General features: G+C 35.8%; 1 protein-coding gene across 26 annotated transcripts in view; it reads left to right on the forward strand.

Moving 5' to 3' along the window:
• Positions 1-12,911, forward strand: part of MAP2 (microtubule associated protein 2) — a 291,617-nt gene that overhangs the window by 226,559 nt on the left and 52,147 nt on the right. For all 26 annotated transcript variants that reach the window (XM_070458561.1, XM_070458560.1, XM_070458567.1 and 23 more), the window contains one exon: positions 12,427-12,540. In XM_070458561.1, coding sequence (XP_070314662.1) covers positions 12,427-12,540 — 114 coding nt within the window. The remainder of the gene's footprint in view (positions 1-12,426; positions 12,541-12,911) is intronic.

A 12,911-nucleotide genomic window follows, 5' to 3' on the forward strand; every position in this document is an offset into this window, starting at 1 on the left:
AAAATTTTATTTCAACAGATAATTAGAAGGTACTTTCTAAAGTAGTATTTGTATGTTATTTGAAAATTTCTGGATTACTTTGAAATTACTGTTACTTGTTTTTGTTTATCTTAACATAAACTTTTTGTATCCCGTAGTTGGAGAGAAATTCATTTAATAGAATGTTTCATGGAATGCATTAATCAATCCAGAATACAAAAGATATTTTTATTCTAGAATAATTTTTGGCATAAATTTTTAAATTCTATTTAAGTCTTTGCTTTTTACTATCATAATAATATAAATATAATGTTAGACTTAACACTTATTTTCTTACTTAAAAAAATTATTTTTTTATTTGCAAATTCTCTTGATTTTGCTATTCAGAGACCCTGGAAAAGATGGTTAACTATCAACAATTTTGCTTTTTGGAATTTTTCCAATGTTCTCCTTATCTTATGTTATGGCTGAGCTCTAGTTAACAAGCATTATTAAAGACTAAAAGAAGGATGGCTCAAAATTATCTTTCTTTCTCGTTTTTTGTTTTCTTTTCTATCATAGCATTTTACTTTTCAGAATTTCATAATGTAATTAATTCCACTGTCCCTTTTCCTACAGTATAATTGAAACATGGTTCACAGGTTCTATATATTCAGTTATAATTTGGAAATGATAAAGAATTACCATGTGTACTTAGTGACTTAAAAGTCTGCCAAGTCCTTTCAGGACTGATATAAAGAGAATATTTGTGAACAATATTTTCTATAACTCATGCCAAAAATAAAATAGGGAGTTGTAAAAGAGAATCACTTAAGATACTTACATTTCACGAGAGGTTGACTAAGAAGAATCAAATAAGGTGGATGTTGTATATTATTATTTACACATTCATTCTTAGAACTATGTTAGGACTAGAGGCTTAAGCAAACTAATTACACAGAAGTCATGTTGGTCTGTCTGTTTGCTGATCGAAGGTACACTATGATGTACTATGACAAAAGCAATCTTCCCACCACACAGTTCCTAAATTCCGTAGGGTTCTAGGTCACAAGGCTGCCAAAGATTTAAAATTATTACCTTGGGGATGAGATGGTGCCAACAAAATGTAGCTAAGCTGATGATTTTTACCTTTTTATTGTAACAGTTTTTCCCTAGATGAAATCTTTCAGTTTATAGAAGTAACTGGTAAAGACTCTCCCTGATATATAGAGCACTTACACTTTAAAATTTTGCTCCAGTGATTTTTTTTTCTTTTTTGGAATCTAGAATGTTTTTCCATTTTTTCATTGTGTTCTCTGTCTCAGACATTCCTGGTTTTGCAACGGTAGAAGCAATAATTTCCCCATATGAAATCTTAAGACTCGTGCTGGAACCCAAGTCTTTTGAGGTACCCAAAACAGATAAAACTTTGAAGGCACAAATAGACCTTTATGTGCACGAATGCTGGCACATGCATAGATTCACACACACACATACGTGCAAGTGCTGTTCTGCACACACAGTACATTTTGTATTATCACACAGTTACTCTAAGGATGAATTTTTTCTCTCTCTCTTAGTTTTATTGATATTTCATCTCTTCATTGTTATTAATAATGTCTTCTGCTACATTCCTTTGTGTGATGTGCTCAAGACAATGCAGACAGTAATCCAGTTTCTCTCAGGTCTACAAGGAGTAGTACAATTGTAATGGTTTTGACAAAATGCAAAACCTGAGCTTTACAAGGCTCTGAAAGCATTTTATCAGTTCCCTCAGTGCCTTAATTATTGTACTCAATTTATTGATATTAAGCAGTTTGAAATTTTCAGAGAGCCATATTCCCCAAGACGTTTCTTTCTCAAATTAATTTAGAATCAATAAAATATTGCAAGCTGATTTAATTAGTAAATGTTTACTGTATGAAATACAAACAACACTACAAATATGCACATATTACTACATTTAGATCCTCCAATTACCACCAACAGCACAAACCTTTAATTAGAATATATAATTATAAAGCTAAGCCATACTTGCTTGCTGTATTTCTTCTGCTGTACCCTTAAAACTAGAAGTGAAATTTTCCAGTAGGTACTGTTTTTGATTGGTACTTTGCCTTTCTAATTACTTTTGATTCCATATATGTTGTTCTTAACTTGCAATATCCTTCTACTGATAACCATCTTAATTTACAAAGTCTTTCCCTTTAAGTAAATTAAACATTAGGCCAATTCTATCCAAGCTCTAAGAACTTCATTTGAGTAGATTAAATTGGCCATCTAAACAAGATTATGGATTCAAGCACATAGGTTGAAATAGGGAAAAAGGAGAAAGAGGGAAAATTCTCCTATAGTCATACACTGTACTCCTAATCCTAGCCCAAGTTGTTGCAAATGCCTTTCAGAAGAGGACGATGTGAGTGACTGTGAATGTATAGATCAGCCAAAATCTGTGGCCCTTACTAGAAAAATCTTTAAAAAAAGCACCAAAAACATGTTCTTCAATGAGATTGTCCCACTTTCCAGTACAATTTAAATATAGGAACACCATGTCTTATTCATCTTGCCTTGGTAATTGCCAAGGTAATCATTAGCCTTAGTAGTGACTTGGTAATGACTAAGCATAGTTACATCATCTGGAGTGGGTACAATATAACTTAAATTTCAGTACCCTTCAGAATGAACTTTGTGCAGTCATGATTCCTCATCTTAAATGCATTTATCTCCATAGACTAACATTACTGCAAAGGCGTTTTCCCTCATAAATTTATCCTTGTTTTCGTCAGTAAATCTTTGGAATTCATCTTTGAAAGAAAAAGCTGGTACACAGAGATCCACAGCTGTTGTGTTGGCCAGGTGGCTAGGGTGACCCTTTGAGATCAATGGGAATCTGATTAGGAAGAGATATGCCAATGCTGGCCTCTTTAATAAGTACCAAGATGCCAGAGAAACAAACAAAAACAGCAACAACAAAAACCAATCTGCTCTTTTAATTTCCTTCATCAACACTTGATCACGGGTAACAGCTTCAGAGAGACCATTCATTCACTCTCCAAATTAAGCTGGAGCAGAGGCAAGGAACTTTCCTTCTTTCCCTGTTTATATAAATTTATCTAGGGTATTTGTTTAGCCGAGCGCTTCGAACACAGTGCTTTCCTTGTTGACTAGTTTCCATCAGCAGCAGCAATTAGCTTCAGTTTCCTAGGCAACCCTTCTCTACCCCACTGAGAAAAACCTTTTCTTGACAGGAGCATTCTGTCTAAAATTGCTTTGTTTTCCTTCTTTCACAAGTGTACGGTAGGCTTACTTGTCATTTCTTTTAACACAGCACTATTATACTTACTATTCTTAAAAGCAAAAGCACTTTCTGGCTTTTATATTCCATATGGTTGAATTTATTGTCAACATCTCTTACTTTTCTCTTAACCTGAAAGAAATCAACAAAAATATATTCTCAGGCATATGCCAACTTGCTTGGATTTTTTGTTGTTCACAGTGTAATCAGTGAGTCTTTACATATTCAAGTCATCTCAGCTGGTTGTGATGAAAACCCAAAAGGTACACATTAAAAATCAGACTTCCCTGTATACCAACAATGTCATATGTTGCTCAGAACCAGGTTGGAGTTGTCAGGGCCACTGAGAAAGTTTCAGCTCCATTGTTTATAAATCAAACAAACAATATTGATAGATTAATATAACAAAATAACTAAACCCAAAATAGGTGCTAAAGATGGGGCCTGACACTGGCAACAGAATTCGACATGATAAAACAATGTGACCGGAAGTGCATGGTGGTGTAACATGAATCAGCATCGTGGAAGAAACTGGAGGATTGCAAACCGACTGTAAATGCTGGATATCCCTGGGTCGGGAAGATCCCCTGGAGAAGGAAATGGCAACCCACTCCAGTATTCTTGCCTGGGAAATCCCATGGACAGAGGAGCCTTGTCACAGAAGAGTTGGACACAACTTAGCCACCAAACAGCAGCAGCGTGGTATAAGGATAGAGTAAAACTTACCTCATCATTTTAGTTGCAAGAATCACTGGCGGGAGCCTGATACAGTCTGTTAGACAGTGACCCAAAATTCAAGCAAGAAGGTGCTCACTGGGAATAACGACAGAACTGTCCTAATGTCTGACAGAAACTGTCAGTCTTTACCTACATCTTGTCAATCAAATGATGATAGTAGACTTGATAACAAACCTGTGAATGTGATTAAAATAGTAATATATAATTTAAATAAGCACTTTACATATATATATATATATTTCGTTTAGTTGTCCCAATATACCAAAAGATGAATATCACTTCAGTTCCCCTTTTTAGATGGGGAAGTGGAAGCTTAGAGAGTATTTACTTGCAGTTAGTAAGAGCGAAAGACAGGGTTTGATTCCAGATTTTCTGACACCAGAATCTACTATGATATAAAATATCTGTACTACACTGATATAAATCAAAATGATATTCTAATGAGACAGTAAATTGCCTTTATCCATGATTTTGCTAGTTTTCCAACTTGGAAAATATGTTACTGTGTGAAATATATAATATTGACAGGAAATAGAAGGGCCTAGTGTAGCAACTTATTTAATAACCTTGTATTGCAATATGATGTTTATTCATTATGTAGGAGAATGTAAGTAGCTTAGCATCATATCTCCAAGGTATTATCAAGTAGGTTTCTGTGGATGAGAGCATGTCTCAGTTTCTTATACCTATTTACTTCTATTGGTGGTATATGCTTCCACCAGTATATTTACCCAATAACAAAAATAAACATGCTTTCCAGAACTCAGTTCAGTCTCCTGAGGACTGCTTTGATCCTCTTGTGAATACCAACCCCATGTCTGTTATTCAGAATATGTTTACAAGACAGACTTCACTTTGTTACCTGTAGCTGTTTATCTCTATATTGATGATACAGTGTCACCTGTTGCTCTATTCCTTGGGTTTTATATTTAAATCCTTTATTTAATATAAGCCTATAAGCAATGGCACCCTCTCCAGTACTCTTGCCTAGAAAATCCCATGGATGGAAGAACATAGTAGGCTAAAGTCCATGGGGTCTCAAAGAGTTGGACACGACTCAGCGACTTCACTTTCACTTTTCATAAGCAGTAACATTATTTAAAGGTTATAAAATGGATTTGTTTTAAAGAAGTTGCTTTTAATGTCTAGGTGATTTTTAGACAGATCTCTTATCAGATCAGTTCCAAGTTATCATTCATTTTCCTTAGGCATGACAAGACTTTATGGCCACATCATGAGCTATTTTTGTATTAATTATAAAAACTGTGTCATTACCATAATGACACTGCTGGTAAAATTATACCAAGTTAATATTTCAAATACTGGTTGTAAGGTTTTCACTGAAATTCTAAATCCTTGACATTAACAAAAGATAGAATAAAATACATATTACACAACATCCTTAAGACAATTTCTAACATAGACTAAAAATGTCCACTTCTGAAAATTTTAGATGTTCAAAAGAAACATAACTAATCCTTTCAGAATTTCTGATTACAGTAAGATGTGTCATGTTTTCAGCTGCGAGCTTAGTTCAGTTCGGTTCAGTCGCTCAGTTGTGTCCTACTCTTTGCGACCACATGGACTGCAGTAAGCCAGGCCTCCCTGTTCATCACCAACTCCTGGAGTTTACCCAAACTCATGTCCATTGAGTCAGTGATGCCATCCAACCATCTCATCCTCTGTTGTCCCCTTCTCCTCCTGCCTTCAATCTTTCCTAGCATCAGGGTCTTTTCTAATGAGTCAGTTCTTCACATCAGGTAGCCAAAGTATTGGAGTTTCAGCTTCAACATCAGTCCTTCCAGTGAATATTCAGGACTGATTTCCTTTAGGATGGACTGGTTGAATCTCCTTGCTGTCCAAGGGACTCTCAAGAGTCTTCTCCAACACCACAGTTCAAAAACATCAATTCTTTGGTGCTCAGTTTTCTTTATAGTCCAACTCTCACATCCATACATGACTACTGGAAAAACCATAGCTTTGACTAGATGGACCTTTGTTGGCAAAGTAACGTCTCTGCTTTTTAATATGCTGTCTAGGTTGGTCATAACTTTTCTTCCAAGGAGAAAGTGTCTTTTAATTTCATGGCTACAGTCACCATCTGCAGTGATTTTGGAGCCCCAAAATATAAAGTCTCTCACTGTTTCCACTGTTTCCCCATCTATTTGCCATAAAGTGATGGGACCAGATGCCATGATCTTAGTTTTCTGAATTAAGCCAACTTTTTCACTCTCCTCTTTCACTTTCATCAAGAGGTTCTTTAGTTCTTCGCTTTCTGTGATAAGTGTAGTGTCATCTGCATATTTGAAGCTATTGGTATTTCCCCCAGCAATCTTATTTCAGCTTGTGCTTCATCCAATCCAGCATTTCTCATGATGTGCTCTGCGTATAAGTTAAATCAGCAGGGTGACAATATGCGGTCTTGATATACTCCTCTCCCAACTTGGAGCCAGTCTGTTGTTCCATGTCTAGTTCTAACTGTTGCTTCTTGACCTGCATACAGACTTCTCAGGAGGCAGGTCAGGTGGTCTGGTATTCCCATCTCTTTCCAAATTTTCCACAGTTTGTTGTGATCCACACAGTCAAAGGCTTGGCATAGTCAATAAAGCAGAAGTAGATGTTTTTCTGGAACTCTTGATTTTTCAGTGATCCAGTGGATGTTGGCAGTTTGATCTCTGGTTCCATTGACTTCTAAATCCAGCTTGAACATCTGGAAGTTCACAGTTCATGTACTGTTGAGCCTGGCTTGGAGAATTTTGAGTATTACTTTGCTAGCATGTGAGATGAGTACGATTGTGTGGTAGTCAGAGCATTCTTTAACATTTCCTTTCTTCGGAGCCAAAGCAAAAGCAACACCTATTTGTGGATGTGACTGGTGATAGAAGTAAAGTCTGATGTTGTAAAGAGCAATATTGCATAGGAGCCTGTAATGTTAGATCCATGAATCAAGGCAAATGGAAGTGGTCAAACAGGAGATGGCAAGAGGGAACATCAACCTTTTAGGAATCAGCAAGCTAAAATGGGCTAGAATGGGTGAATTTAACTCAGATGACTATTGTATCTACTACCATGGGCAAGGATCCCTTAGAAGAAATGGAGTAACCATTATAGTCAACAAAAGAGTCTGAAATGCAGTACTTGGATGCAATCTCAAAAATGACAGAATGATCTCTGTTCATTTCCAAGGCAAGCCATTCAGTATCACAGTAATCCAAGTCTATGCCCCAACCAATAATGCCGAAGAAGCTAAAGGTGAACAGTTCTATGAAGACCTACAAGACCTTCTAGAACTAACACCCAAAAAAGATATCATTTTCATTATAGGGGGCTGGAATGCAAAACTAGGAAGTCAAGAAATACCTGGAGTAACAGACAAATTTGGCCTTGTGAAGATCCATGTTAACTCTCAGTGAAGTATAATGAATAGTACTTTGTCAATTTATGCATAATCTGTATTCATCTTTAATCTTCTGAATGACTAAATCCTACTCAAAATTTTATATGTATAATGTTTGGAAGGAAAAATTAACAACAATAAATTAGAAAGTAAGAAAGGGAATAAGAATGTAGAACAAGTAAGCAATGCAGAATTAAAATGTCATCTAATCTGTTCGTCACAAAAAGAATGTTTCATGTTGCTCATTGTCCTCAGCAGTAGATATGGGTTATCTTGCTTCTAGAAACACTGTCTAGAAGACCCTCGATAATTGGAACTTACTGGCTGAATCTAGAGCAGATGGTAGCCCAGAACCTACACAGCCAAAGAAGTTTGTATGAAGCCAGAAAATAAATAACATTCCTCTAGCTTTGTCTAGGGAAAGAAAGCAACAGTAACAACCAGAAAAACTGGCCATCAACATAGGTAATCACAGATTAATCATACTATCCTATAATTTGACATAAATAGCCTCGTTGGGCTGGAACTCTTACTGCATATCACTGTTGCTCTTTCTGTAAGTAGAAATATAAAAGTAGAAAACTCAGAACACTGTATGACTGAGAGAAAATGAAAGCATCTTGGTGAAGAACTAGTGGGAAACCTTTTTATTTGAGTCCTTGATGTGCCAGGCCTGTTGTATATTTGAGTTCCTCACAACAACCTGTCAGATGGGTATTACTATCATTTCCAATTTTTTTTTTAGTTGAGGAATTGAAACTCAATGAGTTTGAGTAAAATTCCAAAGATGAAGTAACTAGAAGGTAGCAATGCTGGAGTTTATGCCCACATATCTCTGCTTTAAAGTCCATGTGACTTTATCTAATGTACACTATAAAAGATAGTAATACTTTGATAGATAGAAAGATATGATAGAAGGGTGGATGGATGAATGGTGGCATTTAATAAATACTTATAGAATGAATATATATATAATTATATTGCATAATTAGCTATAATTATATATTTATAATCACACACATTGTAGCTCTTATCATTTTTATAGGTCTGTTTTTTTTACTGTATTCCTTTATCTTTTGTATATGTTCGACATGTTTACCATTAATCTTCCCTGAACTTTACCTGAACCCTCAGTAAATTTGCCCCTGTTCCAAAAGCCAGGCTATAGCGACGAGGCTCCCTCAGGAGATCTGCTGATTAGGCTTCCATTGGGAAAAGGCCATCATTCATGGGGGAAGCTGCCATCTCTACACTGATGACAGCCTTTGCTTAGAGAAAGATTTTTAAACTGACTGGACCATTTGAAACCCCTGAGCAACCCTATATTTGTGATTTCCTGAATAAATGGTAAAATTATAATAATATTAGAAGATACACTTATTTTCTATTTTTAAAGTTTTAACAATATTATTTTCCTCAGAATGGAATACAGCATGTCATGAACTTGGCTCCCACACAGCCTATTTGATTATTCTAAAGTAGCATTTCTTATAATCTGTGAAATTCCTTTGAAAAAAAAAGATCAGTTCTCCTAAGATTGGGCTAGATTATTTTCTTACTAGTTTTGATTAAATACCTACAAATATAAAATCAGCTTATTCACATTTAAATTAATGTTCTTTCAAACAGCAAATCCAGTAAAATTCAAATGTCCTGCTACTTTCCATCTAAATTAATATTGTTTTGCTAAAACTAAATTATCACTCATAAAACATGTGGTACCAGCTTATATAGTGCATTTTACTTAAGTTGGTCCTGTCTAAACTGTTTGGAGGCAGGTTATGATTCAATTTTCCCTTCATTTATCTCTGTTTAGAATATTTTGAGAGCCTGTACAGTGCCTGAAGATGTCACTTGACCCACACCTCATGTAAATGCATTCTTTATTGACTTCACCTCTGTTCTTGTTAGCTAAGAACGTGCAAACTAGTTCTCCCTGGCATCAAAATTATTGTAAATATACTCTCAAGCAAAATGACTAGTGTAATTATGTAGCTCACTTTTAATTTGTTCACATAAATTAGCAGATATTTGTATTATTTTTATTGGACTGTCTTCCCAATGTAAACAAATTTCATTTTTTTAACTGCTCTCAGATCATGGAAAATTCTTCAGAAAGTACAGAAGAATTTTGGAACCCCATTTAATCCAGAATGCATCAAAATCTTAAGAATACAATAAATTATATAAATGGGGGGGTTAAGTTAGTAAATATAGTAACAGGCACAGATTACTTCTGAATTTGTGTAAATATTATGAACAAGCTTTTCATGTTGATTTTTCATCCTTTCAAAAAATTAAAGGTCCAATCTGGATAAAGTTCAATGAGAGGAGCTTTGAGAATTGCAGCAATGCCAGAGAGAAATCCTTGACTTGGGAAACTGCATAGAAGTGGAGATAAGGCTCGTGTACCAGCACAATTTCACACAAGATATATTCCCTAAGTGCTATAGGGAGATACTAATGTGTGTAGTGTCAACAGGGAGATGCAGGAATGATCCAGAAGATGCATTGGTTTTATATATATCCCATTTTCTGGAGTGCTTGCTCCACCTCACCACTGTATTCCGTTCTCCATAAAACACTTGGATGCTAGAAGCCCTAAGATTACTCTCTTGATTTTTAAATATCTGAATTTCATTGAAAGTTAATACATGCAAGCGGCAATTCACAAAAAGTAAAATAATTCTTTTTGTTATTTTATTAAACAGTGTAGACAACAAAGAAGTGTCTCCAAGTGGATTTAACTTTCTGTGGCTCGTTTTGCAGTGTTCTTTCCATTGATGATGTCACTCTGGGAGATTAGCCTTTCAACACAGCAGCTTGGCTTCATAAAAACACGCAGCCCTTCTTCCTCCTCTGTCCTCCCCACCAAATAGCATAGCAGTTACAGTGCTTTGATGATTACAATGCTTAATCCTTACAATGCTTTGATGATTGTTATTGTCACATAGTTACCTGCAAAAGCTGAAATGGAACTAAAATGCTAATAAAATAGTACTGTCTCTTAGAAATAAAATATTCATCTCCTTGAGGTAAATTATCTATTGCAGTTTCTAACATAGTCTTCAAGATATATAGGTAGATAGGTAGGTAGGCAGATAAATGATTAGATAGATAGATATTGGTCAATCACTTGTTACATAGTCTCCAAATATAATCAGGAATAGTGATAGTGTACATTAGATACATGAATAGACAAGCAGATCTGAGAGTGTGTTTCCTTGGTTCATACCTTTAAAGGAGTTCATACTTTTCCTTTAGTAATTCACACATGACTGCTAAAGAATTTTTTGGTTATTTTTCCATTATACCTTCTGTTGACCTGTTTAAGAGGAAGAACATCATAATAGTTAGAAACCTGGGTTCTAATATGTTTTGCCTCCATCAGCTGTGTGAACTTGAGCAAATCTCATCAATATACTCAGGCTTTGTCTCCTCATCTGCAAAATTGGAAAATTTAGACAAACTTCTCTCAAAGTACTTTAGCTTTAAAATTGTGTGATACTATGAATTAAATTGTATAGGTTAAAACATCCTTATAAAGATGAATTGTATCTTTGGTACTTGATACTATAATTATTCCATACTTGTTTTTGATAGTAAAGAAAAAGGATGCTTCATCGTTAAAATTAGTTAATTTCAGTTCAGTCGCTCAGTCGTGTCCGACTCTGCAACCCCATGAACCACAGCATGCCAGGTTTCCCTGTCCATCACCAACTCCCAGAGTCCACCCAAACCCATGTCCATCGAATCGGTAATGCCATCCAGCCATCTCATGCTCTGTCGCCCCCTTCTCCTTCTGCCCTCAATCTTTTCGCAGCATCAGGGTATTTTCCAATGAGTCAACTCTTTGCATGAGGTGGCCAAAGTATTGGAGTTTCAGCTTCAACATCAGTCAAGTAGACTAATTTCCTTGTGGTAGATGTTTTTATATAAATATGATGAAAAAATTCTGTAGAATTTTATCTCTAATTTAGAAAATATTTTTAATCTCAAAAGACTTCTTTCCTTTTTAGTTGACGATATATGCCTGAATTGATCATCATTGATCATCATTGCCTGAATTTTTTCTGACAAGGTTGTATAAAGTTAGCATTGACATGGTTCAGCAGATGATGTGACAGGCCAAAAACTAGTGATCAGGCATCTCACAGACTGATCAGTTCAATGATGAACCTCCCTCTCACTCTAGCTTTTTAAAATGAAACTATTGCACTGCCTATAGGGCTTTCCTGGTCGCTCAGCAGTAAAAAATTCACCTGCTCACGCAGGAAGTGTGGGTTTGATCCCTGGGTTGGGAAGATCCCCTAGAGAATGAAATGGAAACCCACTCTGGTATTCTTGCCTGGAAAATTCCATAGACAGAGGAGCCTTGTGGGCTACAGTCCATGGAATCACAGAGTCGGACATGGCTTAGCGAACAACAACAGTGACACTGACTAAGTTGAATATATATCATATGGCCTTAAGGATCTTTAAACCATCCACTATTGAGCAAAGGAGCAGCTCTTTAGAAAGGGACTATCTGATACATCATTTCCATGTATTCCATTCAAATTTTATCTTCCCAGGTTTTTCTTAATCTCTCTTGTTCAAACTGAACCCAGATAGTGTTATTTAATCACAAATTCACATTTTGAAGCATCTTCCTATGATTTGAAGTCATGGTATTTCTTCAGATTAGCATAGAAGAGTGTTTTACTGGCTATAAAATAATACATTGTTTCTGTTTATATAAACAGTTTTTCTTTTTTAACTGCCATACAGGTTGTTTTCTTTAGTTCTGTGTGCATGTTGCTTAGCTCCCAGAATGCCAGCTCCTTTTATTTTCTTTCTTTCTCTCTCTCCTTTTTTTTTTTTTTTTTTTTGGTGTTTGTGTGTGTGTGTTTATCTGCAACTTATCTTACTGCACTTTTTATGGAGAAAGACAGTGAAATACAATTCTAATTGACTGTATTGTTTGATTAATTTTTCTCTTTGCCACCTGTTTTCGATGGCTCATCATTTTATTTTCTTTTGTTACCATTTATTACAGAGGAGGTGTCCGCAAGGATAGTTCAAGTAGTCACGGCAGAAGCTGTAGCAGTCCTGAAAGGTGAACAAGAGAAAGAAGCTCAGCCTAAAGATCAACCTCCTGCTCTGCCTTTAGGTAAATGAGAAAGTCTCAGGTCAGGGGCAGTGTCTGCTGCACCTCAATCACAGGATCAAGTCTTCACATTCAAAGATAGGCCGTATCTCATACTCCATCCCTACTTGTGACATTCATCAAACGCCTCTGTTGGGATGCACTGGGACCTATTTTCACATTTCTCAACAGGCTCATTGTGGTATTTCAGTAGTCTTTAGAACAGTCAACTTATAATTACACTTTGCCCCTAAATTGACCTTCATTTTTCTTTTCCAGACCACTAGAGATAGTTATTAAAAAAATAAAGCCAATGCACTTTGATGTCATGGCTCCCACTCATAAGAGGAATGTTCTAATGCTTTAATTAGATGTGATTGTTTCCCTTTATGGGT

The sequence above is a fragment of the Odocoileus virginianus genome, chromosome 30 (assembly GCF_023699985.2).
Source record: "Odocoileus virginianus isolate 20LAN1187 ecotype Illinois chromosome 30, Ovbor_1.2, whole genome shotgun sequence".
In the NCBI taxonomy this organism is placed as follows: Eukaryota; Metazoa; Chordata; class Mammalia; order Artiodactyla; family Cervidae; genus Odocoileus; species Odocoileus virginianus.